The 27925-nt window shown below is 45.1% G+C and overlaps 1 protein-coding gene, 1 long non-coding RNA gene and 1 pseudogene across 11 annotated transcripts in view; 1 reads left to right on the top strand and 2 right to left on the bottom strand.

Moving 5' to 3' along the window:
- Positions 1-983: 983 nt before the first annotated feature.
- Positions 984-27708, top strand: LOC135028079 (uncharacterized). Its single transcript, XR_010224438.1, has 3 exons — positions 984-1222; positions 2350-2459; positions 27629-27708. It is a non-coding gene; the product is annotated as an uncharacterized LOC135028079 (long non-coding RNA).
- LOC135051658 (5S ribosomal RNA) lies at positions 4338-4456 on the bottom strand (annotated as a pseudogene).
- The window catches only part of AUTS2 (activator of transcription and developmental regulator AUTS2), a 1933147-nt gene continuing 1916340 nt past the window's right edge, over positions 11119-27925 (bottom strand). For all 10 annotated transcript variants that reach the window (XM_063953747.1, XM_063953750.1, XM_063953749.1 and 7 more), the window contains 2 exons: positions 27651-27864; positions 11119-13818 (listed from right to left, as the gene is read on the bottom strand). In XM_063953747.1, the coding sequence (XP_063809817.1) occupies positions 12588-13818; positions 27651-27864 (1445 nt within the window). In that variant the 3' untranslated portion in view covers positions 11119-12587. The remainder of the gene's footprint in view (positions 13819-27650; positions 27865-27925) is intronic.

Below are 27925 nucleotides of genomic sequence, written 5' to 3'. Positions count from 1 at the left end.
CTCCCTCACCAGAACTCCTCAGCCAACAGCTTCAGATTGTCATGGCCTTTCTACAAAGCCATGGGTGGCTAATCAACTGGAAGAAATCCTCTCTCATTCCCTCTCAGAGGATGCTACATCTAGGAGCCTTACTGGATTCTCATTTGCAGAGAATCTTCCTGCCACAGGACAAGATAGCGACGGGTGTAGTATGGTATGCCGGCGGTCGGGCTCCCGGCGACCAGCATACCGGCGCCGGAAGCCTGACCATCGGCATACCGACAGCGTGGCGAGCGCAAATGAGCCCCTTGCGGACACGGTGTTATTCTCCCTCCAGGGGGGTCGTGGACCCCCTCGAGGGAGAAAAAGTGTCGGTATTCTCCCTCCAGGGGGGGTCGTGGACCCCCACGATGGAGAAAAAGTGTCGGTATGCCGGCTGTCGGGATTCCGGCGCCGGTATACTGTGCACCGAGATCCCGACAGTCGGCATACTGAAGACCACCCGATAGCGACATTGCACCTGCAAGTACGCAAGTGACTGCAGAGTCTCAGAGTGACCATTCACTCGGCATTGCAGGTCCTGGGCTCACTGGTATCTGCCTTTGGCATGGTGGAATACGCTCAATTCCATTCCAGGCCTCTACAACACTTGCTCCTACAGAGGTGGACTGGTAATCCCAGTCAAATGAAGTCCCAGATGGGAGGCCTGGGTTACTCCAAGATTTTGTTATTCCTTTTGCTGAAGCTATTGTTAGGTTGATACGGATGTGTGCTTGTTATCATGTTGGTAGGTGAAATTCCTCTTCATCTTCAGATTGCTGTCAGAGGTTAAAAGGTTTTGTGCTAAATTATCTTGACATTTCTATTTATTCATTATGTCCTGTGTCATGACTACAGTACCATGTCCCAGATGAAGATACATAGCCCCCAACCATGATGCTGCCACCACTATTTATCACAATGATGAGCTGTTTTGTCTTTGCACCAAATATATCTTTTAGTATCAAGGCCAAAAAGTTGCCGATCGATCCGCAAGTCCACCAGAGGTAAGCCAGTCAGTCACTGGCTGCCAGGATCCAGCAGTGTGCCAGAGCCACAACATCATCTCCTGCACACGCATGGCATCCATGACTGCCTGCTTCTTGAACAGCAGGAAACCCCAGCCGACCCGACACACAGCAAAGTATAGGACCCTGCACAGCCAGTGAAACAGCAGCAACAGCTACCCAATTGATTTCCGAAGGTTAATATATAGAGTTGCCTCACTCCTGCACTGAGTACTGGGAATGGTACAGGACGCCAGTGGTGTGGGGAGGTTGCTTTTACAGGAGGGAGGCCATCCAGGCCAGTGGCTAATAGGGTGAGGCGGCCGGCGGTGTGGATGCACAGTTATACGTGGGCTGGCAGAACTAGATTATGGGGGATTTCCACATGGGGAACATGCATTGTCACCCTGTGCATGACCCACTTCCTGACTGCCACCCCGAGTGCATGACCCATTATCACCCTGTGTATGTCCCTCAATCACCCCTCATATGACCCGCTGTCACCCCAAGTGTCTGTGCCACTGTCAGCCTGTGTATGCCCCTCTGTGACCTAGTGTATGTCCATCAGTCACCCCACATATATGACCCTCTGTCACTCTGTGTATATGTCCCACTGACACCTCTTTTGTATGATCTTCTGTCAACCTGTGTGTATGACCCTCTGCCACCCGGTACAGTATCTCCCACTGTAACCCTGTGTGTATGTCCCTCTGTCACCACATGTGCATGACCCACTGTCACCCCGTGTATATGACCCCCTGTCATTCCATGTATATGTGTCACTGTCACTCTGAGAATGCCCTTTTCTTACCCTGTGTACCCCTCTATCACTCCATGTGTATGACCCTCTGTCACCCTCTATGAATGTCCCACTGTCACTCCACGTGTATGCCCCACTGTTATCCTGTGTGTATGTCCCTCATGTATATGTGTGACTGTGCTGCACGACAGTTAAATAAGAATATTCCCACTTTAGACCACGCACAGCAGCTGTCACTCGCTGTAAACCCATCTCTGCTTTCCCACCAGCACTTTTCATACAGTTCCTACTTTCTGGATACTTTATAAAAAAAGCCACAAAATGAGTCATGAGTTTCCTCAGCGCATCCCATCACTATATTAAATCTATATATACATACATGTCTATGTTGAAAGTGCTGCGGTGGGCAGGATGACCAATATTGTGGCATGTGTACTGGAGATCTGCTTCCTGGGGAGAGTGCTATGGGGTGGACATTGAGGGGGTTTGAGTGCTGTGAGGTGTACATTGCTTTAACTGCGCTGTCTCAGCTTTATTTTAATTTCTGTGTAACTTGTCCTTCAGCCAAGGCACAGAGACTGCTGAGAAAAACCAGATGGCCGCTGTCATTTTGTTCAACCACTCGAAGGACGTGGTCAGTGACTGGGATACAAGACCGATGGCATGGAGAACAGGTAAGGGTGACAGCCTTTGTTTGTATGTACCCATTGCCTCTTGCATGATGAAAAATGAGGGGTGTGGTTCACAGGGATGACATATCTTGTGAGGCCAAGCCACTTGTAGTGAGACCATGCCCCTTTTCTGGAAGCATGTGCACACAAATACTCGTAAATAGTACCGCTTACCTCCCCGCCTTCCCTCCGTCATTTTCTTCTGGATCTGCTCCTATCAGCTGACAGTACATCTTGTCTACACTAGTTCCTGGTTCTAGCATCTGCAGCTTTGTTCTCTGACTCCTGTGTCTCCTCAGTGTACAAACCATTGTGCACATTAGTGTACCTGACTCCTTTGGCTTCCATCTTCCTGCATTCAACACTGCTCTCAGAACCTCCTTGCTACTCCAGAGTGCCTCTCCAATTTCTCTGCAGTATTAGCTTCAGCCTCCCAATTGCACATTGTTACAAGCCTGCAGTCTTGGCTAGTTGCCAAGTGCATACCATTACTAGTCTGCAGTACTAGCTCTAGTTTGCAAATGTGCTCTCCGAGGTGCACTATTGATACTGTGCTCTATGGCTAAGCAGTGTGCTTCACCTTCAGTCACCTACTGCTATCAGTCCTGCACTCAGTTAGAGTGACCATATTGGGGGTCATTCCGAGTTGATCGTAGCTGTGCTAAATTTAGCACAGCTACGATCTTATTCCCAGACATGCAGAGGGACGCCCAGCACAAGGCTAGTCCGCCCGCATGTCAGTCCGGGCCCCCCCTCGCAGAAGTGTAAAGGCATCGCACAGTGGTGATGCCTTTGCACTTCACAAATAGCTCCCGGCCAGTGCAGCTTTAGCATGCTAGCCGGGAGCTACTCATCGCTCCCCGGCCCGCAGCGGCTGCTTGTGATGTCACGCAGCCGCTGAGGCCCGCCCCCTGTTTGGTCCGGCCACGCCTGCGTTGGCCGGACCAAACCCACGAAATGGCGGCCAAACGCCACTGTTCCGCCCCCTCCCGCCTCTGCCTGTCAATCAGGCAGAGGCAATCGCATCCCTGCTACGGTCTTCGGCTGTCTGGAACGCTCAGCGCACTACAGCGCCGGCGCATGCGCAGCAGGGACCCTTTCGCTCTGCTGCGTTAAAATGCAGCGAGCGAACGGGTCAGAATGACCCCCATTATCCTTTTTACCTGGGACGCTCATGGATTAATACATGTGACTAGGCAAGGGGCGATCGGGCACCGGTCAAATTAGTGCTGTATTGATATTAGAAAACCAAAATTTGGACAATTAAACACTCCAAAATGAGGAGAAGGAAGAAAAAACTTGTTTTTTACTTCAATCAATATTGTTGTCCTAATTGGTGGTGCGCCCAGAGCCAGAGAGTACATACGCTAGAAAAAAAAGGGAGAAGAAAGAAGGCTCTTGTGTGGGCGCACTCTTAAAAAGAAAGGAAAATTCCTATACCATATTGAGGGAAATACTTAAAACATAACTTTTAATGTTGACATTTATAATATAAGTACCCATATAGCTGATCCATATAAGAGAAAAGGAGTGTGTTAATAACAATTTAAAAAAAATGTTCTGGTCTGTTTAATCACAAATGTGAATGGAATGGTTGTAGACATTGGTTCGTCTTACCCCCATTTCCCCTGACCAGTACAGAATATCTGTATTGATGGAACCAAAGAGTGGTCATAAGAATTATTAGATAAGTACATCCCACTCGGGCTACTTAATTAAGGGATGGATAGTCTCCTGCATTGGACAGGTCCTGTCATCATAACGTAAGCCACAAAGAATTACACAAATTGGTAGTGAGTCTCAAATGAAGAGACGGAAATAGGAGTTAGTGGTGATACTGCTGTTGGCGTTGCAACTCACATGGGGAGGGAAATAATCCCTGCTCTACAACACCGGGTATTCGCAGGAAGTCTCCTATCCCGGTACTAACCCGGCCCAACGCTGTTTGGCTTCCAAGATCGGACGAGATCGGGCATTGGCAGCGTGGTATGATAGTAGAGAATTTACATGCCAGTGCACCAATGAGAGTGCACCTTTTTTTTTTTTTCATTTTCACACACACCCATAAAACGGCCAGTTTCCGCCCAGAAACACCCACTTCCTGTCAATCACATTACGATCACCAGAACGAAGAAAAAACCTTGTAATGCCGTGAGTAAAATTCCTAACAGCATAGCAAGTTTACTTGGCGCAGTCGCAGTGCGAACATTGCGCATGCGCAATTAGCGGAAAATCGCTGCGATGCGAAGAAAATTACCGAGCGAACAACTCAGAATGACCACCACTATCCAGTGTCGGAGCAAACAACCCCTTAAGCACTTTTTTCATATTCTCTGAATGTCTTGATTTCTATGATGGGCTTCATAGTGTTCTGGGAAAGGGATATTACAAATCTCTAAAAATGTTCTTATAGTCTACTTATTTCTTTGGAAAATTCCTTCCTGTGGGCCCTTTGGCTGGCAGCTGTACTTATCTTGAAATGAATTAAAACACTTTAATTGTACACAAGTGGATTCCAATCAATTAGTCAGGAAACCACTGAAGATAACAGATTGCATCAGGGTTTATTCAGGTGTATCTTAGCAAAAGTCTTGAATGTTAATGTCATCGATGATTGTCTTTTTTTTTTTTATTTGCAATCAAAATATATTAATTGACCACTCGTCAATACAGAGTAGCTTGTCTTGATAAGTGGCAAGTATTCCAGGATAAATTAATTTTAATTTGACATAATAAAAAATGGCTGAATATTTTTTACAGCCACTATATATGCACCATCAGTAAAAAATCATTAAGAAGACAGGAAAATCTGGGGGCAGGTATAAAAACGAGAGGAGAGAGATTAAACTACAATGTAAAGTGTTCAATCAGACGCCTCTTTGGTATTTATTCATTTAACTGACAATTTTCATCAGCTGACTGTGGAGCCAGTTTAAAAACAAGATAGCGTTTAATGCTCAGCTATGTATTTCATTTTCTTATTAACTTTATATATCCTTATAACAACTAGAGATGGGCGGGTTCAGTTTTACTCGGATTTACTTGGTTCTCAAAACGGCATCTTATTGGCTCACAGATGTCTTGTGTTTTGGATAGCCAATCAGATGCCGTTTTGAGAACCGAGAAAATCTGAGTAAAACCAAGTAAAACCCAAACCCGCTCATCTTTAATAACAACCATAGATAATTTCCTATAAGGCTATGTGGACATTGACATTATTATTGTGTCTTCTATTCAACAAATGAATGTAATAGCAACAGAAGTAAAAATAGACATCATTAACCACTACATGGACTGGTACCACTGCAGGATGTCAGATCATGGAAGGGGGGACATAAAAACACATTTTGCTTTCACATATTTCTACTCCATCATCCATATTGGATGATGTCTGAGTGCTCTATACCTGTGTCTCTACTTAAGGGTCGATTATCTCTATGGGAGATTCCTTCTCTTCTTTTTTCTGCTGTCAAAATCAGAACAGAGATAATGGACATCTTTGTGTAGAAGAATATTCAGAAAACTATCCTGTAAATGGTATATGTTCATTCAGAATGTCAACATGATCTGAATGTCACCATTGTGAATGTCGAGTCGACATTTGACATTTCAACCTCCCATCCATGTCGGCATTCTGCTGTCGACACCCTGTTGCACCACACCCCTGTAAATACTGTATGCATACAATCAGTAAGTGCTCATATCATAAAATTGATATGATCACAAGGAATAGGACACCAATTACAGTAGATTGTGAGATTAGAAATGAGGTTACTATAGAAATGAGGTTACTTCCCCCTCCTCTTGGCAAGTGGCTCACATTATGACAACAATGGCAATGGTATATATTAATTGAGCTGCTGACACATCATGCAGTTTAAGGGACAGAGCAGACCTGCTGCACATGCCCAGTGGTAGCAGCTTCTTCTATTATGTTTGCTGTGTTTGTGTTGATCTGAGTCCTCAATCAGTGCTCTGGACCAGAGAGTAGCCATAACATGAGGTGGAGAATGTGTGCTTAGAAAGTGCAGTACTGGTTCTATTATGTTTGTGCATTTATTTATTATGGTATGTTTAACTTTTCCCTGAGCACTTTGTTTGATACAGCCTATACTATACACCATGTTAAATATTAATACTGTATTCCATACAACATCCAGTGTGTAAAAAGACCAATGATTACATTAATGTCCAGGGTCGTTACTAGGTTCTTGTGCTGCTACCCAAGACTCCTGCACTTGCTCCATCGTTCCGCAGAGTGGGAGTTTGTAGACTGGCTTTTGGAAAAAAAACCTCTAGAAATCCTGCGTTTGCCACTGAAGCGATTTACAAAATCCTTATTAAGTACAGTACACTAAGGGGCATATAATTGGAAAATACACACTGATCAGTGAGCTTGGTACATAATATCCTCGTTTTAACATATTAGGATAATCTGTTTTTTATTGAAAGGCATTTTGGTAGACTTATTTTATGAATTTCTGGTCCAGATCTACAGAAGTGCACATACAGTATAAATTATTCTTTGAGCTTACACTTTATCATGTTTAGGAAAAGCACATCAAATAAATAAAATAATCTTCATAGGAGTATATACTTGGAATGGGACAACTATTTAATGGTTTCAATGGCTTTTTGGGAGATAATTTTGAAATTTACACTGAGGATTCAATTAACAAGTGTTTTACCTGTATCAGTATGCAAAACATTTTATTTCCCTATGAAGTCAATTAACATATTTTATGATTTTTTTTTTCATCCTACCTATCTAATCGCTCCTTCAGTGTTCGCTTCTCTGAATCTACCTCCTCTTCGCTACCTCTTTCAGTTGGAGTACCGCAAGGCTCAGTCTTGGGTCCTCTGCTTTTCTCTATCTATACCTCATCTCTTGGTAAACTAATCAGCTCTTTTGGTTTTCAGTATCATCTGTACGCAGATGATACTCAAATCTACCTATCCTCCCCTGACTTGTCCCTATCTGTACTGGACCGTGTCACTGAATGCCTTTCTACCATTTCATCCTGGATGACATCTCGCCACCTCAAACTGAATATTTCAAAGACAGAGTTAATTATATTTCTACCAGCCAATAGTAGGTACCAACCTGATATCTCTATCACTGTTGAAAACTCGACTATCTACCCTACCCCACAAGCTCGCTGCCTAGGTGTCATCCTTGACTCTGATCTGTCCTTTGTTCCCCACATTCAATCTGTCTCAAGATCATGTTACATGCATCTAAAAAACATATCCAAAATACGACCATACCTTACACAAGACACTGCTAAAACTCTAATCCACGCTCTCATTATCTCCCGCATTGATTATTGCAATAGTCTCCTAACTGGTCTTCCCAAAATGAGACTCTCACCACTACAATCCATTCCACTCTGTGGAATGCCCTACCATGCACAATAAGACTCTCCTCTAGTCTCCAAACCTTCAAGCGTTTCCTGAAAACTCACCTCTTTAGGCAAGCATATAAAATTCCAGAACCGCCCACATAAACCTTCCTATCAAATTGTATCCACTTTGTACAGTCCACACATATCCTCACATGTCTTCTCATTCTATGCAATAGATAGCACCTTTCCTTGTGTATCAATGCCTATTTTCCTATAGATTGTAAGCTTGCGAGCAGGGCCTTCCTACCTCTGACTGTTATCACCCAGTTTGTTATTGTTATTTCAAATTGTAAAGCACAACGGAATTTGCTGCGCTATATAAGAAACTGTTAATAAGTAATAATAAATACATTTGTACCTTATTTAAAAAGCCCTGTAAAGCAGTGGTTTCCAAACTTTTTTTGATTTGCTGACCTACAGTATTATCATTTTTTTTTTCATGGCACCTATGGTCCAAAAGTTTCCTATTGAGAAATTCATAAAATAATTTATTAAATGAAGCAAATTGTGCTTACCTGCCACACTTAAGTTTAGTGGACAGGGTTGAGCTTCTCTTTGTCCACATTTTTTGATGATTGCCAGCCATTATAATTGGTATTGGCTATCAAATTGACAATAAAGGGTTTCATTTGATCCTGGATCACCAACCCGCATCACCCCGGCAAGTGCCTTGCAGCTCCCAGTAAAGTGTTGTCTGTTGAGAGCAAGTTTCTAAACTTCTAAATGATTATTATTGTCCTGTGCTTTTTATATGATAGTACACAGTAATATGCAGTGACGGCACTAAATTTATTTTTGGAATAATACTTAATTCTCATTACTAATTCTGGAAACGGGAAAAAAAATATTGAAATAATTTTAGAAATAAAGTAAGCATCTGAATATAAAAGCTACTAAAAATGTATCATTTAGTAACTTTAGGTGAGTATTGGTACTTTTTTCATAGAACTACAAAAATCACTGGTATTTTATAACAGTACTTCTGAGTAACACCCCTTGCTCTTATGAAATACTAATTTCCTGTGATATTCTCTGATGAGAATGTGAGGCAGTAACAAACTCATGACCTGCAAAGAAGCACAATATTTTTTGGATATGTTGTCAAAGTACTTTACAAGACATTTTAGGATTGACAGAAGAACTGGGAGTTTCTGCTCTGGTCTTGTCCCATAAAAAAATAAAAAAACACATTAAAATATTGAACTACAAGTGGGGCAAAAAAGTATTTGGACAGCCACCGATTGTGCAAGTTGACCCACTTAAAAAGATGAGAGAGGTCTGTAATTTCCATCATGGGTACACTTCAACTGTGAGAGACAGAATCTTAAAAAAAAAAAACCTAGGAAATCACATTGAATGATTTTGAAACAATTTATTTGTATATTCTTGCGGAAAATAAATATTTGGACAATCAAAAAGCTTAACTCTATACTTTGTAATATAACCTCGGTTGGCAATTACAGAGGTCAACTGTTTCCTGTAGTTCTTGACCAGGTTTGCACACACTGTAACAGGTATTTTGGCCCACTCTTCCATGCAGATCTGTCATGTTTTGGGGCTGTCTCCGGGCAACACGGACTTTCAACTTCCTCCACAGATTTTCTATTGGGTTGAGGTCTGGAGACTGAATAGGCCACTCCAGGACCTTGAAATGCTTCTTACAGAGCCACTCCTTAGTTGCCTGGGTGGTGTGTTTGGGGTCATTGTCATGCTGGAAGACCCAGCCACGTTCCATCTTCAATGCTCTTAATGAGGGAAGGAGGTTTTTGCCCAAAATCTCACGATACATGGCCCCATTCATCCTCTCCTTAATACGGATCAGTCATCCTGTCCCCTTTGCAGAAAAGCAGCCCCAAAGCATGATGTTTCCACCCCCATGCTTCACAGTGGGTATGGTGTTCTTGGGATGCCATTCATCATTCTTCTCCCTCCAAACACGGTGAGTGGAGTTTATACCAAAAAGTTTGATTTTGCTCTCATCCGACCACATTACATTCTCCCAATCCTCCTCTGGATCATCCAGATGGTCACTGGCAAACTTTAGACGGGCCTGGACATGTGATTGCTTAAGCAGGGAGACTTTCGGGCGCTGCGGGATTTCAATCCATGGCGACGTAGTGTGTTACTAATGGTAACCTTTGTGACTGTGGTCCCAGCTCTCTTGAGGTCAATGACCAGGTCCCCCCGTGTAGTTCTGGGCTGATTCCTCACTGTTCTCAAAATCATTGATACCCTACGAGGTGAGATCTTGCATGGAGCCCCAGGTCGAGGGAGATTGTCAGTGATCTTGTATTTCTTCTATTTTTTAATAATTGCGCCAACAGTTGATCTCTTCTCACCAAGCTGCTTGCCTATTGTCGAGAAGCTCATCCCAGCCTTGTGCAGCTCTACAATTTTGTCCCTGGTGTCCTTAGACAGCTCTCTGGTCTTGGCCATGGTGGAGAGGTAGCAGTCTGATTGTTTGAGGGTGTGGACAGGTGTCTTTTATACAGATAACCAGTTCAAACAGGTGCCATTAATACAGGTAACGAGTGGAGGATAGAAGAGCTTCTTAAAGAAGAAGTAACAGGTCTGTGAGAGCCAGAAATCTTGCTGCTTGGTAGGTGTCCAAATATTTATTTTCCACAAGAATATACAAGTAGATTGTTTAAAAATCATTCAATGTGATTTCCTGTTTTTTTTCAGATTGTCTCTCACAATTGAAGTGTACCTATGATGGAAATTACAGACCTCTCTCATCTTTTTAAGTGTGTCAACTTGCACAATCGGTGGCTGTCCAAATACTGTTTTGCCCCACTGTAAATGGGTTCAGTATGATTTTTTGATTGTCAGGATGCTGGCAGTCAGCATACCGACAGCGGCATCCCAACCATCAGAATCCCAACAGCCCTCTGTAAAGTACCCTAACCCTCCCCTGCCCCCTACCCTAACTGTAAGCCTCCCTTGTGGGTGCCTAAACCTAACACTTCCTGGTGGTGAATTACCCTAACCCTCCCTTCCCCGCTGCCTAAACCTAACCCTGCCCACTTGGTGCCTAAACCTAACCCTCCCTTGCTGGTACCTAACCTTAACCTTCCCGTCTCTTCACCCTAACCCCCCTAGTGGATGCTTGCACTTAGAGTAAATGGATACAGTATATAGAATTGTGACAATGGATTTCTGTACTTCTGATGTTGGGAGGCCAAGTAAGTTCTAGTACTTAAAAAAGCCCCTCCCTAAATAATAATGTTAACTCCACACAAATAAGCACCTGAAAACTTAGTTCACATTTTTTAATAACATGGCACAATTTACATAACACAAGTCTTCGCTGATGAGGAACATGCTGAAGATCGAGTCGCTTCATTTTTATGTTTTTTTTTCCTTTCAGTTCTCTTTTTTTTCCTCTTTACATATGATCTAAAAAGGAATTTCTTACATACAGAATAAACAGCAAAAGGTTGGTATATAACAATTTCTTTACAATACTGAAAGCTACCACTACTGTTCCAGTGTACATATTCTTCTGGGAGGATTTGCTCCTTAAAAAACACTGCACAACATCTGGAGTTCACAAAATCTGAAGCTCACAACTAAACCTTCAGTTGACTACTAAAATAGATCTCTGCTTATTAGAAACAACTTTCTGGAGTTTTATTCATTGTTTTGCTTTTGCCAAAACAGGATAACAACTTAAGATATCACTTTAATACACTAGAAGACCAAAGAACTATGTTTATTTCATATATATAATTTACAACCCAGTAAACCAAATATGTAAGTTATTTCTTCAGGTAAAGTCATATCTTCTCCAATCAAGTAGATATAAACAAGTATTTAAGTTAAATAGTGGATCATGAACTGGACACCTGATACAAATTGCCTGGGTGACTTACTCTCTAAGTGATCAGTTTGGCCATAGGCATAAAGGGCTGACAAAATACGCCAAATCCACACTAAGCCATTCCCTATTCCATTGACCTGGATTTTACTGACATGCTATTTTCCATGTTGGACACATTAGTCCAGCCTTATATGGTAGGAGGATCTCTCTTAATTGGAAACTTATTTGTTATCTGTTTTCAGAGTGTTGAGTACAGCATACCTAAAATACAGGTGGATGAATAAAAAGACAATAGGTATTGCACACTGAGTTTCTCAGGGACAGTATGACTTTAGTTATTGTGTAAGGGTGGAAAATGCTCCATTTTTGTTATAATGGCTTTATGCTTAAAGCCTCCAAAATAAATTGCATAGTTGAGGGGATTTAGTTGTCTCTAATAAAATACACAACACAGTATGAGCAGACTGTGTTTTAAATAGTAAGGTTGTAAACTGCACAGTTTAAGAAGTATTATTGTATTATGTTATGTCTATTTACATTTGTACACAGTAAAGCTTTCATCCTATCCTTTTGCATATATGAACCATTACCCAACGAAGCAAATATTTTTTACATAAATATTTACATTTTCTTTCTATATCATAAGTCTGATACAGTCCAAATAGATGTAATGAATTATTTCCTTCAGTTCCAACCAAATGCTTTACATTAGTAAAATAAATCAGTTGAAGACAAACATTTGAATTGGCTAAAAGGTCTGGAAATTTGCAACATGTAATATACAAAAAGTGAAAATCATTGCTCTTGGAGACTTTACATTTGTACAAAGATTGTATCTCAAGTCTTGCACTGATTTAAGTCTAAGCAGACTATTTGTCCAAAAGCTTTTTTTAAGCATTATCTTTATCGAGCTTCAATATCTTTGAGCGTGTGAGAAGGAGGTCTGTCTCTTATCTCTGTGGTCAATGGCGTAGTCCTCCTGGGTGAACCTGGTCGCCCTCCCAAAGTAGAAATAAGTGGAGGTGGGGCACTTAGTGCTGCTGCTGGGGGAGTCTTATTAAGCAGTCCATTTTGATGTCCTGCTGTGGGACTGACCCTGGGATAATGCATGCTGGGAATTCCAGGAGTGATTAAACTTGGATGAGGCAGATGGCCATCCAGTGCAGCTGGATGAACTCCGTGTAGACGGGCATGTTCATAGTCCTCTCTAAGCATGTGTAATCTTTCCCTCTCTTCCATTTGGCTTGCTCTTTCGTGATCCCTGCGTGGGTCAACAGAAAGATGATGATGGTGATGATGGTTGTAGTCATGGGGTTCTCTGTCTCTGAATGACCTGTCCGTTTCATATAACCTTGGTGCGGTTAGACGATGAAGTGGATCATTTCTCAACAAGAAATCTCTTCCAAGGGGATCCCGCCTATGAATATCTAGTCCTCTATATGGGTCTCTTAGTGGATCTCGCATAGGATCCCAATGAAATGATGGATAAGGAAATCGTTCACCCCCTGGAATAGGGCTTATGCCCATAAAAGGAGTCATCATGCGAGTCCTGTCTAGACCACCAATACTGTTCATTGGATGCATCCCTGTTACACCCACTGCCATTGGCATGGATGCTAAGTGACTTGGATGAACATTTGCAGTAGATATTGGAGGAGGTTGTTCAGAGGACCTATGGATGGGAGGCCCTTCAGTCATTAATACATCATGATCTTCCTTTCTTTCCTCTTTTACTTTCACATCATTATTTTTCTTTTGATTATCATAAGTGTCATTTTTTCGCTCATTATCTCTGTTAGAAGTGCTATTAGGTCTAGTGCTCTCCATAACTGGTGGCCTGACATAAGGTGAAGGAACCCTTGATAGCTGTTTAGCTTCCTCCACAGCTCTACTTTCATGCACATTACTTTCCTTCTCAGTTATGTGGTTATCTTTTGCTTTGTGCTCCTCCACATTAGCTTCTTTCCATGAATCAGCGTGATCCCTTTCACGGTCCTTTGACTTTTCTTTATCTCGTACCTCGTTATTTATGTGACTTCTTTGTTCAGATAAACTGCGGTTATGTCCCAAAGAATTTACTTGGCTAACAGGTGCTGGCGATGGGTGACTTGAGTGTCTTTTCTCCGTACTTTCCCTACGGAAATATAATCATTGCAATGTAAAAAAAAAGTATATACTTATAGATCATTGCAATTACCATCATGAATTAAATCAGCTAGTAAAAAAAATGCCCTACAGTTGGTGAAGAATTTAATGGTGTACCATGGCATACTGTTTATTCCAATAAAAGTTTAAAGTGATAATCACACTTAATTTAATAATAGGTCTGCACATGATAGCTCAGTGTCTCCTAGTAATCCTAGCCATGGTGCAATGTTCTCTGCAATGATCTGTACCCTATCTTTATTTAAACTACTGTTTCACATATGCCTGGCAAGTTTAAAGGACTTGCTTCAAAATCTTGAAAAATTAACTATGTACTTATGTGGGCAATATGCAACAAAATAATATCCCCAGCTGCCTCCAATGTTAACTAAACTGGTGCCATTTGGTATCCTGGTACCTGTGTTCTCTATGCCCATCCCTGTACAGAAGCTGGCACAGCAAGCTGCACTAAATTATACTTCAACAGTTCAAGCTGTCTATAAAAGCATGAACTGAATAACTGTAGTTCAGGTTGATCCTCGTTGCAACTTCCACACAGTGAGAAGCAAGAAGAATAATCCCGACAGACATTGGCATTTGAACTAGGCAGCTGGTGGGGACCATTATTACTGTACTAAGTACATGGGCAGAAAATCTTAATGCTTTGAACAGAATAATTTGTTACACTGAATATAAAACATAGTACACTGATGTAGGCAACTCTTTGTTAAAAGGCTAATGTGCTCCCTTTATGGTTTACCTTAACAGATATATACATAGTAATATAGTAAAATAGATGTTAAGGTTGAAAAAAGACAGTTTGTCCATCGAGTTCAACCTATATTTAATCTAATTGTTAGTATACTTGGATTTCTTTTTCTGCTAAAAATTTGTCCAACCGTTTTTTAAACATATCAATTGAGTCAGCCAAGGAAACCTTCTCCGGCAGAGAATTCCATATCTTTACCATCCTCACTGTGAAGAAACCCTTCCTTTGCTGGGTTTGAAAAGTCCTCTCCTCTAACCTTAGGGGATGGCCACTTACATGTACCAAACTGTAGAGCACTTTAAAAAACGTTTACATGTGCTTAAAGGATGTAAATTCAGCATTATCTTATTGTACAGATCTCTGTTAAATAAACTGAAGCAGCTATTATATCATAAGAAAATTGTTGTTATGCATTGGTTTCCTCCTATTTCGTTTCATTGTGAAGTCCATTTCATGAGTCTATACCAGTGGTTCCCAGTCTTTTTTGAATCACGGCGTCCTAGAGTATCATAATTTCTCTAACGTCCTAGTGGATGCTGGGGACTCCGAAAGGACCATGGGGAATAGCGGCTCCGCAGGAGACTGGGCACAAAAGTAAAAAGCTTTAGGACTACCTGGTGTGCACTGGCTCCTCCCCCTATGACCCTCCTCCAAGCCTCAGTTAGATTTTTGTGCCCGAACGAGATGGGTGCAGGCTAAGGGGCTCTCCTGAGCTGCTTAGTGTAAAAGCTTAAAGTAGGTTTTTTATTTTCAGTGAGACCTGCTGGCAACAGGCTCACTGCACCGAGGGACTAAGGGGAGAAGAAGCGAACTCACCTGCGTGCAGAGTGGATTGGGCTTCTTAGGCTACTGGACATTAGCTCCAGAGGGACGATCACAGGCCCAGCCATGGATGGGTCCCGGAGCCGCGCCGCCGGCCCCCTTACAGAGCCAGAAGAGTGAAGAGGTCCGGAAAATCGGCGGCAGAAGACGTCTGTCTTCAATAAGGTAGCGCACAGCACCGCAGCTGTGCGCCATTGCTCTCAGCACACTTCACACTCCGGTCACTGAGGGTGCAGGGCGCTGGGGGGGGCGCCCTGAGACGCAATAAAAAACCTTTTTTTTGGCAAAAAATACATCACATATAGCTCCTGGGCTATATGGATGCATTTAACCCCTGCCAATTTTTCCATTAAAAAGCGGGAGAAAGGCCGCCAAAAAAGGGGCGGAGCCTATCTCCTCAGCACACTGGCGCCATTTTTTCCTCACAGCTCCGTTGGAGGAAGGCTCCCTGACTCTCCCCTGCAGTCCTGCACTACAGAAACAGGGTAAAACAAGAGAGGGGGGGCACTAATTTGGCATATTAATATATACAGCAGCTATATTAGGGAAAAACACTTATATAAGGTTATCCCTGTATATATATATAGCGCTCTGGTGTGTGCTGGCAAACTCTCCCTCTGTCTCCCCAAAGGGCTAGTGGGGTCCTGTCCTCTATCAGAGCATTCCCTGTGTGTGTGCTGTGTGTCGGTACGCTGTGTCGACATGTATGAGGAGGAAAATGGTGTGGAGGCGGAGCAATTGCCTGTGTTAGTGATGTCACCCCCTAGGGAGTCGACACTTGACTGGATGGTCTTATGGAAAGAATTACGTGATAGTGTCGGCACTTTACAAAAGACTGTTGACGACATGAGACAGCCGGCAAATCAGTTAATACCTGTACAGGCGTCTCAAACACCGTCAGGGGCTATAAAACGCCCGTTACCGCAGGTCATTACAGACACTGACACGGACACTGACTCCAGTGTCGACGGTGAGGAAACAAACGTATTTTCCAGTAGGGCCACACGTTACATGATCACGGCAATGAAGGAGGTTTTGAACATTTCTGATACTACAAGTACCACAAAAAAGGGTATTATGTGGGGTGTGAAAAAACTACCCGTAGTTTTTCCTGAATCAGATGAATTAAATGAGGGGAAACACCCCCTAGAGTGGATAAGGCGCTCACACGCTTATCAAAACAAGTGGCGTTACCGTCTCCTGATACGGCCGCCCTCAAGGAACCAGCTGATAGGAAGCTGGAAAATATCCTAAAAAGTATATACACACATACTGGTATTATACTGCGACCAGCAATCGCCTCAGCCTGGATGTGCAGTGCTGGGGTGGCTTGGTCGGATTCCCTGACTGAAAATATTGATACCCTGGACAGGGACAATATATTATTGACTATAGAGCATTTAAAGGATGCATTTCTATATATGCGTGATGCACAGAGGGATATTTGCACTCTGGCATCAAGAGTAAGTGCGATGTCCATTTCTGCCAGAAGAGGGTTATGGACGCGACAGTGGTCAGGTGATGCGGATTCCAAACGGCATATGGAAGTATTGCCGTATAAAGGGGAGGAGTTATTTGGGGTCGGTCTATCGGACCTGGTGGCCACGGCAACGGCTGGGAAATCCACCTTTTTACCCCAAGTCACCTTACAGCAGAAAAAGATACCGTCTTTTCAGGCTGAGTCCTTTCGTCCCCATAAGGGCAAGCGGGCAAAAGGCCACTCATATCTGCCCCGGGGCAGAGGAAGGGGAAAAAGACTGCAGCAGACAGCCTCTTCCCACGAACAGAAGCCCTCCCCCGCTTCTGCCAAGTCCTCAGCATGACGCTGGGGCCTTACTAGCGGACTCAGGCAAGGTGGGGGCCCGTCTCAAGAATTTCAGCGCGCAGTGGGCTCACTCGCAAGTGGACCCCTGGATCCTGCAGGTAGTATCTCAGGGGTACAAATTGGAATTCGAGACGTCTCCCCCTCGCCGGTTCCTGATGTCTGCTTTACCAACGTCTCCCCCCGACAGGGAGGCGATATTGGAAGCCATTCACAAGCTGTATTCCCAGCAAGTGATAATCAAGGTACCCCTCCTACAACAGGGAAAGGGGTATTATTCCACGCTGTTTGTGGTACCGAAGCCGGACGGCTCGGTGAGACCCATTTTAAATCTGAAATCCTTGAACACTTACATAAAAAGGTTCAAGTTCAAGATGGAGTCACTCAGAGCAGTGATAGCGAACCTGGAAGAAGGGGACTATATGGTGTCTCTGAACATCAAGGATGCTTACCTCCATGTCCCAATTTGCCCTTCTCACCAAGGGTACCTCAGGTTTGTGGTACAGAACTGTCACTATCAGTTTCAGACGCTGCCGTTTGGATTGTCCACGGCACCCCGGGTCTTTACCAAGGTAATGGCCGAAATGATGATTCTTCTTCGAAGAAAAGGCGTCTTAATTATCCCTTACTTGGACGATCTCCTGATAAGGGCAAGGTCCAGAGAACAGTGAGAGGTCGGAGTAGCACTATCTCAAGTAGTACTACGACAGCACGGATGGATTCTAAATATTCCAAAATCGCAGCTGATTCCGACGACACGTCTGCTGTTCCTAGGAATGATTCTGGACACAGTACAGAAAAAGGTGTTTCTCCCGGAAGAGAAAGCCAGGGAGTTATCCGACCTAGTCAGGAACCTCCTAAGACCAGGCCAAGTGTCAGTACATCAATGCACAAGGGTCCTGGGAAAGATGGTGGCTTCTTACGAAGCGATTCCATTCGGCAGATTCCACGCAAGAGCTTTTCAGTGGGATCTGCTGGACAAATGGTCCGGATCGCATCTTCAAATGCATCAGCGGATAACCCTGTCTCCAAGGACAAGGGTGTCTCTCCTGTGGTGGTTACAGAGTGCTCATCTCCTAGAGGGCCGCAGATTCGGCATTCAGGATTGGGTCCTGGTGACCACGGATGCCAGCCTGAGGGGCTGGGGAGCAGTCACACAGGGAAGAAATTTCCAGGGCTTGTGGTCAAGCATGGAAACGTCACTTCACATAAATATCCTGGAACTCAGGGCCATTTACAATGCCCTAAGTCAGGCAAGACCTCTGCTTCAGGGTCAGCCGGTGTTGATCCAGTCGGACAACATCACGGCAGTCGCCCACGTAAACAGACAGGGCGGCACGAGAAGCAGGAGGGCAATGACGGAAGTGGCAAGGATTCTTCGCTGGGCGGAAAATCATGTGATAGCACTGTCAGCAGTGTTCATTCCGGGAGTGGACAACTGGGAAGCAGACTTCCTCAGCAGACACGATCTTCACCCGGGGGAGTGGGGACTTCACCCAGAAGTCTTCCACATGATTGTGAACCGTTGGGAAAAACCAAAGGTGGACATGATGGCGTCCCGCCTCAACAAAAAACTGGACAGATATTGCGCCAGGTCAAGGGACCCTCAGGCAATAGCTGTGGACGCTCTGGTAACACCGTGGGTGTACCAGTCAGTGTATGTGTTCCCTCCTCTTCCTCTCATACCAAAAGTACTGAGAATCATAAGAAGGAGAGGAGTAAAGACTATACTCGTGGCTCCGGATTGGCCAAGAAGGACTTGGTACCCGGAAATTCAAGAGATGCTCACGGAAGACCCGTGGCCTCTACCTCTAAGAAAGGACCTGCTCCAGCAGGGACCATGTCTGTTCCAAGACTTACCGCGGCTGCGTTTGACGGCATGGCGGTTGAACGCCGGATCCTGAAGGAAAAAGGCATTCCGGATGAAGTCATCCCTACCCTGATCAAAGCCAGGAAGGATGTGACCGTACAACATTATCACCGTATTTGGCGAAAATATGTTGCGTGGTGCGAGGCCAGGAAGGCCCCTACAGAGGAATTTCAACTGGGTCGATTCCTGCATTTCCTGCAAACAGGACTGTCTATGGGCCTAAAATTAGGGTCCATTAAGGTTCAAATTTCGGCCCTGTCAATATTCTTCCAAAAAGAACTAGCTTCTGTTCCTGAAGTTCAGACGTTTGTCAAGGGAGTACTGCATATACAGCCTCCTTTTGTGCCTCCAGTGGCACCTTGGGATCTCAATGTAGTTTTGGGGTTCCTAAAATCACATTGGTTTGAACCACTCACCACTGTGGACTTAAAATATCTCACATGGAAAGTGGTAATGCTGTTAGCCCTGGCTTCAGCCAGGCGTGTTGCAGAATTGGCGGCTTTATCCTATAAAAGCCCTTACCTAATTTTTCATACGGACAGGGCAGAATTGAGGACTCGTCCTCAATTTCTCCCTAAGGTGGTTTCAGCATTTCACTTAAACCAGCCTATTGTGGTGCCTGCGGCTACTAGGGACTTGGAGGATTCCAAGTTACTGGACGTAGTCAGGGCCCTGAAAATATATGTTTCCAGGACGGCTGGAGTCAGAAAATCTGACTCGCTGTTTATCCTGTATGCACCCAACAAGCTGGGTGCTCCTGCTTCTAAGCAGACTATTGCTCGTTGGATTTGTAGTACAATTCAGCTTGCACATTCTGTGGCAGGCCTGCCACAGCCAAAATCTGTAAAAGCCCATTCCACAAGGAAGGTGGGCTCATCTTGGGCGGCTGCCCGAGGGGTCTCGGCTTTACAACTTTGCCGAGCAGCTACTTGGTCAGGGGCAAACACGTTTGCTAAATTCTACAAATTTGATACCCTGGCTGAGGAGGACCTGGAGTTCTCTCATTCGGTGCTGCAGAGTCATCCGCACTCTCCCGCCCGTTTGGGAGCTTTGGTATAATCCCCATGGTCCTTTCGGAGTCCCCAGCATCCACTAGGACGTTAGAGAAAATAAGAATTTACTTACCGATAATTCTATTTCTCATAGTCCGTAGTGGATGCTGGGCGCCCATCCCAAGTGCGGATTGTCTGCATTACTTGTACATAGTTATTGTTACAAAAAATCGGGTTATTGTTGTTGTGAGCCATCTTTTCAGAGGCTCCTTCTGTTATCATGCTGTTAACTGGGTTCAGATCACAAGTTGTACGGTGTGATTGGTGTGGCTGGTAAGAGTCTTACCTGGGATTCAAAATCCTTCCTTATTGTGTACGCTCGTCCGGGCACAGTATCCTAACTGAGGCTTGGAGGAGGGTCATAGTGGGAGGAGCCAGTGCACACCAGGTAGTCCTAAAGCTTTTTACTTTTGTGCCCAGTCTCCTGCGGAGCCGCTATTCCCCATGGTCCTTTCGGAGTCCCCAGCATCCACTACGGACTATGAGAAATAGAATTATCGGTAAGTAAATTCTTATTTTTTTTCACGGCACCCCTAGGCCAAATGTTTCTTATTGAGAAATTTTGAAATAAATAATAAGATTTTACTCACCGGAAAATCTATTTCTCGTAGTCCGTAGTGGATGCTGGGAACTCCGTAAGGACCATGGGGAATAGCGGCTCCGCAGGAGACTGGGCACAACTAAAAGAAAGCTTTTAGACTACCTGGTGTGCACTGGCTCCTCCCACTATGACCCTCCTCCAAGCCTCAGTTAGGATACTGTGCCCGGAAGAGCTGACACAATAAGGAAGGATTTTGAATCCCGGGTAAGACTCATACCAGCCACACCAATCACACCGTATAACTTGTGATACTATACCCAGTTAACAGTATGAAATATAACTGAGCCTCTCAACAGATGGCTCAACAATAACCCTTAGTTAGGCAATAACTACATACAAGTATTGCAGACAATCCGCACTTGGGATGGGCGCCCAGCATCCACTACGGACTACGAGAAATAGATTTACCGGTGAGTAAAATCTTATTTTCTCTGACGTCCTAGTGGATGCTGGGAACTCCGTAAGGACCATGGGGATTATACCAAAGCTCCTAAACGGGCGGGAGAGTGCGGATGACTCTGCAGCACCGAATGAGAGAACTCAAGGTCCTCCTCAGCCAGGGTATCAAATTTGTAGAATTTTGCAAACGTGTTTGCCCCTGACCAAGTTGCAGCTCGGGAAAGTTGTAAAGCCGAGACCCCTCGGGCAGCCGCCCAAGATGAGCCTACTTTCCTCGTGGAATGGGCTTTTACTGATTTAGGATGCGGCAATCCAGCCGCAGAATGCTCCAGCTGAATTGTGCTACAAATTCAGCGAGCAATAGTCTGCTTAGAAGCAGGAGCACCTATTTTGTTGGGTGCCTACAGGATAAAAAGCGAGTCAGTTTTCCTGACTCCAGCCGTCCTGAAAATATAAATTTTTAAGGCCCTGACTACGTCCAGTAACTTGGAATCTTCCAAGTCCCTAGTAGCCGCAGGCACTACAATAGGTTGGTTCAAGTGAAAAGCTGATACCACCTTAGGGAGAAACTGGGGACGAGTCCTCAATTCTGCCCTATCCATATGGAAAATCAGATAAGGGCTTTTACATGACAAAGCCGCCAATTCTGACACACGCCTGGCCGAAGCCAAGGCCAATAACATGACCACTTTCCACGTGAGATATTTCAAATCCACAGTTTTAAGTGGCTCAAACCAATGTGATTTTAGGAAACTCAACACCACGTTGAGATCCCAAGGTGCCACAGGAGGCACAAAAGGGGGCTGAATATGTAGCACTCTCTTTACACATGTCTGAACTCCAAGCAGTGAAGCCAGTTCTTTCTGGAAGAAAATCGACAGAGCCGAAATCTGGACCTTAATGGAACCCAAGTTTAGGCCCATAGTCACTCCTGACTGTAGGAAGTGCAGAAAACGACCCAGCTGAAATTCCTCTGTTGGGGCCTTCCTGGCCTCACACCACGCAACATATTTTCGCCAAATACGGTGATAATGGTTTGCGGTTACTTCTTTCCTGGCTTTTATCAGCGTAGGAATGACTTCCTCCGGAATGCCCTTTTCTTTAGGATCCGGAATTCAACCGCCATGCCGTCAAACGCAGCCGCGGTAAGTCTTGGCACAGACAGGGCCCCTGCTGTAGCAGATCCTGTCTGAGCGGTAGAGGCCATGGGTCCTCTGATATCATTTCTTGAAGTTCTGGGTACCAAGCTCTTCTTGGCCCATCCGGAACCACGAGTATCGTTGTTACTCCTCGTTTTCTTATTATTCTCAGTACCTTGGGTATGAGAGGCAGAGGAGGGAACACATAAACCGACTGGTACACCCACGGTGTCACTAGAGCGTCCACAGCTATTGCCTGAGGGTCCCTTGACCTGGCGCAATATCTATGTTTAGGCGGGACGCCATCATGTCCACCTGTGGCCTTTCCCAACGGTTTACCAACAGTTGGAAGACTTCTGGATGAAGTCCCCACTCTCCCGGGTGTAGGTCGTGTCTGCTGAGGAAGTCTGCTTCCCAGTTGTCCACTCCCAGAATGAACACTGCTGACAGTGCTAAGACGTGATTTTCCGCCCATCGGAGAAGCCTTGTGGCTTCTGCCATCGCCATCCTGCTTCTTGTGCCGCCCTGTCGGTTTACATGGGCGACTGCCGTGATGTTGTCTGATTGGATCAGTACCGGCTGGTTTTGAAGCAGAGGCCTTGCCAGACTTAGGGCATTGTAAATGGCCCTCAGTTCCAGAATATTTATGTGTAGGGACGACTCCTGACTTGACCAAAGCCCTTGGAAATTTCTTCCCTGTGTGACTGCCCCCCAGCCTCGAAGGCTGGCATCCGTGGTTACCAGGACCCAGTCCTGTATGCCGAATCTGCGGCCCTCTTGAAGATGAGCACTCTGCAGCCACCACAGTAGAGATACCCTGGTCCTTGGAGACAGGGTTATCAGCCGATGCATCTGAAGATGCGATCCCGACCACTTGTCCAAGAGGTCCCACTGAAAGGTTCTTGCATGGAACCTGCCGAATGGAATTTTGCTTCGTAAGAAGCTACCATTTCTCCCAGGACTCGTGTGCAGTGATGCACCGATAACTGTTTTGGTTTCAGGAGGTTTCTGACTAGAGATGACAGCTCCTTGGCTTTCTCCTGCGGGAGAAACACTTTTTTCTGTTCTGTGTCCAGAACCATCCCCAGGAACAGTAGGCGTGTGGTAGGAACCAGCTGTGACTTTGGAATGTATAGAATCCATCCGTGCTGTTGTAGCACTTCCCGAGATAGTGCTACTCCGACCAACAACTGCTCCTTGGACCTCGCCTTTATAAGGAGATCGTCCAAGTACGGGATAATTAAAACTCCCTTTTTTCGAAGGAGTATCATCATTTCTGCCATTACCTTGGTAAAGACCCTCGGTGCCGTGGACAGTCCAAACGGCAGTGTTTGGAATTGGTAATGGCAATCCTGTACCACAAATCTGAGGTACTCCTGGTGAGGATGGTAAATGGGGACATGTAGGTAAGCATCCTTGATGTCCAGGGATACCATGTAATCCCCCTCCTCCAGGCTTGCAATAACCGCCCTGAGCGATTCCATCTTGAACTTGAATTTTTTTATGTATGTGTTCAAGGATTTCAAATTTAAAATGGGTCTCACCGAACCGTCCGGTTTCGGTACCACAAACAGTGTGGAATAGTAACCCCGTCCTTGTTGAAGTAGGGGCACCTTGACTATCACCTGCTGGGAATACAGCTTGTGAATTGCGTCTAGCACAGCCTCCCTGCCTGAGGGAGTTGTCGGCAAGGCAGATTTGAGGAAACGGCGGGTGGAGACGCCTCGAATTCCAGCTTGTACCCCTGAGATACTACTTGAAGGATCCAGGGATCCACCTGTGAGAGAGCCCACTGATCGCTGAAATTTTGGAGGCGGCCCTCCACCGTACCTGGCTACGCCTGTGGAGCCCCCGCGTCATGCGGTGGACTCAGAGGAAACGGGGGAAGAATTTTGATTCTGGGAACTGGCTGACTGGTGCAGCTTTTTTTCTTCTTCTTCCCTCGTCTCTGTGCAGAAAGGAAGCGCCTTTGACCCGCTTGCTTTTCTGAAGCCGAAAGGACTGTACCTGATAATACAGTGCTTTCTTAGGCTGTGAGGAAACCTGAGGTAAAAAATTTTCTTCCCAGCTGTTGTTGTGGATACGAGGTCCCGGAGACCATCCCCAAACAATTCCTCACCCTTATAAGGCTCTATGTGCCTTTTAAAGTCAGCATCACCTGTCCAGTGTCGGGTCTCTAATACCCTCCTGACAGAATGGACATTGCATTAATTCTGGATGCCAGCCGGCAAAATATCCCTCTGTGCATCCCTCATATTTAAGACGACGTCTTATGTTCGCAAAATAGTATCCCTGTTTGACAGGGTTACAGACCACGCTGCAGCAGCACTATCTGCAGGTCTCAGTCTAGTACCTGAGTGTGTAAATACAGACTTCAGGATAGCCTCCTGCTTTTTATCAGCAGGTACCTTCAAAGTGGCTGTATCCTAAGACGGCAGTGCCACCTTTTTTGACAAACGTGTGAGCACCTTATCCACCCTAGGGGATATCTCCCAGCGTAACTTATCCTCTGGCGGGAAAGGGTACGCCATCAGTAACTTTTTAAAAATTACCAGTTTCTTATCTGGGGAACTCACGCTTTTTCACACTTCATTCACTCATTTGATGGGGGAACAAAACACTGCCTGCTTTTTCTCCCCAAACATAAAACCCTTTTTTAGTGGTACTTGGGTTAATGTCAGAAATGTGTAACACATTTTTTATTGCCGGGATCATGTAACGGATGTTCCTAGTGCATTGTGTATATGTCTCAACCTCGTCGACACTGGAGTCAGACTCCGTGTCGACATCTGTGTCTGCCATCTGAGGGAGCGGGCGTTTTTGAGCCCCTGATGGCCTTTGAGACGCCTGGGCAGGCGCGGGCTGAGAAGCCGGCTGTCCCATAGCTGTTACGTCATCCAGCCTTTTATGTAAGGAGTTGACACTGTCGGTTTATACCTTCCACCTATCCATCCACTCTGGTGTCGGCCCCACAGGGGGCGACATCACATTTATCGGCATCTGCTCTGCCATCACATAAGCCTCATCAAACGTGTCGACACAGCCGTACCGACACACCGCACACACACAGGGAATGCTCTGACTGAGGACAGGACCCCACACAGCCCTTTGGGGAGACAGAGAGAGAGTATGCCAGCACACACCAGAGCGCTATATAATTTAGGGATTAACACTATATTGAGTGAATTTTTCCCAATAGCTGCTTGTATATACAATATTGCGCCTAAATTTAGTGCCCCCCCTCTCTTTTTAACCCTTTGAGCCTGCAAACTACAGGGGAGAGCCTGGGGAGCTGTCTTCCAGCTGCACTGTGAAGAGAAAATGGCGCCAGTGTGCTGAGGGAGATAGCTCCGCCACTTTTTCGCAGACTTTTCTCCCGCTTTTTTATGGATTCTGGCAGGGGTATTTATCACATATATAGCCTCTGGGGCTATATATTGTGATATATTTGCCAGCCAAGGTGTTTTTATTGCTGCTCAGGGCGCCCCCCCAGCGCCCTGCACCCTCAGTGACCGGAGTGTGAAGTGTGCATGAGGAGCAATGGCGCACAGCTGCAGTGCTGTGCGCTACCTTGGTGAAGACTGATGTCTTCTGCCGCCGATTTTCCGGACCTCTTCTTGCTTCTGGCTCTGTAAGGGGGACGGCGGCGCGGCTCCGGGAACGAACACCAAGGCCAGTTCCATGCGGTCGATCCCTCTGGAGCTAATGGTGTCCAGTAGCCTAAGAAGCCCAAGCTAGCTGCAAGCAGGTAGGTTCGCTTCTTCTCCCCTTAGTCCCTCGATGCAGTGAGCCTGTTGCCAGCAGGTCTCACTGTAAAATAAAAAACCTAAAATAAACTTTCTTTCTAGGAGCTCAGGAGAGCCCCTAGTGTGCATCCAGCTCGGCCGGGCACAGAAATCTAACTGAGGCTTGGAGGAGGGTCATAGTGGGAGGAGCCAGTGCACACCAGGTAGTCTAAAAGCTTTCTTTTAGTTGTGCCCAGTCTCCTGCGGAGCCGCTATTCCCCATGGTCCTTACGGAGTTCCCAGCATCCACTAGGACGTCAGAGAAATTAAATTAAATAAATTGTGTCTATATCCTTAAGCCCCATACACACTGGGCGACACACTAGACCAGGGCTGGCCAAACCGGTCCTCGAGATCTACCAACAGTTCATGTTTTCCAGGCCTCCTGGAGATCTGTAGAATTGTCAGTTAGGAATGAATGCAGCACATCTTAATTAGCAATGACTACACCTGTGCACCAGCTAGGTGGTCTGGAAAATGTGAACTGTTGGTAGATCACGAGGACTGGCTTGGCCATCTCTGCACTAGACGATATGAATGATAAGGATCTTGTTTTAAAAGTTCTATTGTTAATATTGTCTAGTATGTATGCCTGAACGATGCACACACTCGTGGGTCATTCTCGTTCAGGCATTATCTACTGAACACATGCAGCTCAACTTTAACTATATCGTTGAGCTGCATGTTCGAAGAGTGCGGGGGAAGACATCACTGAAGGATTGTCGTTCAGTGTGTATGCACTGGCGATATCCCCTAATTAGCAATCAGCGATATAGTGCTGATTGCTAACTAGGGGAGCACACCCAGTGTGTACCCAGCTTTAGGTTTAATTGTGTGGTGAGGGAGAAAATTTGCTTCTGGTTGTCCATATGTTTTATAACTGACAGCCATAAGCACATATGGTCAGTCGATCCTGGCAGCGCTGAATTGTGGAGGTACGATAGATTGTATGGTGCAAAGTCACCATACAATTTATCTTACCCTGGGGGAAGGGTTGTCGCGGGATAACTCGCAACTAATGCGAGTCGTCCTAGTGTATGGCCAGCATTACAGTACAGTGCCTCCAAGCCAGTCTAGTTAAAAACATCTAAATACCTTGTGTTTGGGATAATGGGGGTAATTCCAAGTTGATCGCAGCAGGATTTTTTTTAGCAGTTGGGCAAAACCATGTGCACTGCAGGGGGGGCAGATATAACATTTGCAGAGAGAGTTAGATTTGGGTGGGTTATTTTGTTTCTGTGCAGGGTAATACTGGCTGTTTTATCTTTACACTGCAATTTAGATTGCAGATTGAACACACCACACCCAAATCTAACTCTCTCTGCACATGTTATATCTGCCTCCCCTGCAGTGCACATGGTTTTGCCCAACTGCTAACAAAAATCCTGCTGCGATCAACTAGGAATTACCCCCAATGACCTGAGACACATATAGCAATTCTAAAAAAATAGGACATCAGAGCATTTCCTAAAAATACATAGCCTCCAGTATATCAGGCCTAGACCATATTTTATGGATTTTGTATTTATTTGTATTTCAGAAATGTATGAAGTTGTACACACCTTTCCTTATCATCTTTAGAGGACGATTCTCTTTTCTCTGAATCTCTGTCATGAGCGGTGGCAGAAGAGCTGCGTTCTGACTCTCCAGGCTTCAGCCACGGCGGAGGCGTTGGGAAAGAAGGTGGTGTTCGATGAAGCCGATTCCATGGTTCATGTGGATTGTTGAAGCCCTGCATATTTGGCCCCTCCTTATGGCTGAACATTGAGTTGGATGCTAATAAAAAAAGAATGGGCATACTTAAAGGGATCTGTTTGGAGCAGAGGTGCAATATTAC

The sequence above is a fragment of the Pseudophryne corroboree genome, chromosome 2 (genome assembly GCF_028390025.1).
Source record: "Pseudophryne corroboree isolate aPseCor3 chromosome 2, aPseCor3.hap2, whole genome shotgun sequence".
NCBI classification, from domain to species: Eukaryota; Metazoa; Chordata; class Amphibia; order Anura; family Myobatrachidae; genus Pseudophryne; species Pseudophryne corroboree.
The sequence above is the reverse complement of the archived record's forward strand: the minus strand, read 5'-3'. Positions and strand labels throughout refer to the sequence as shown.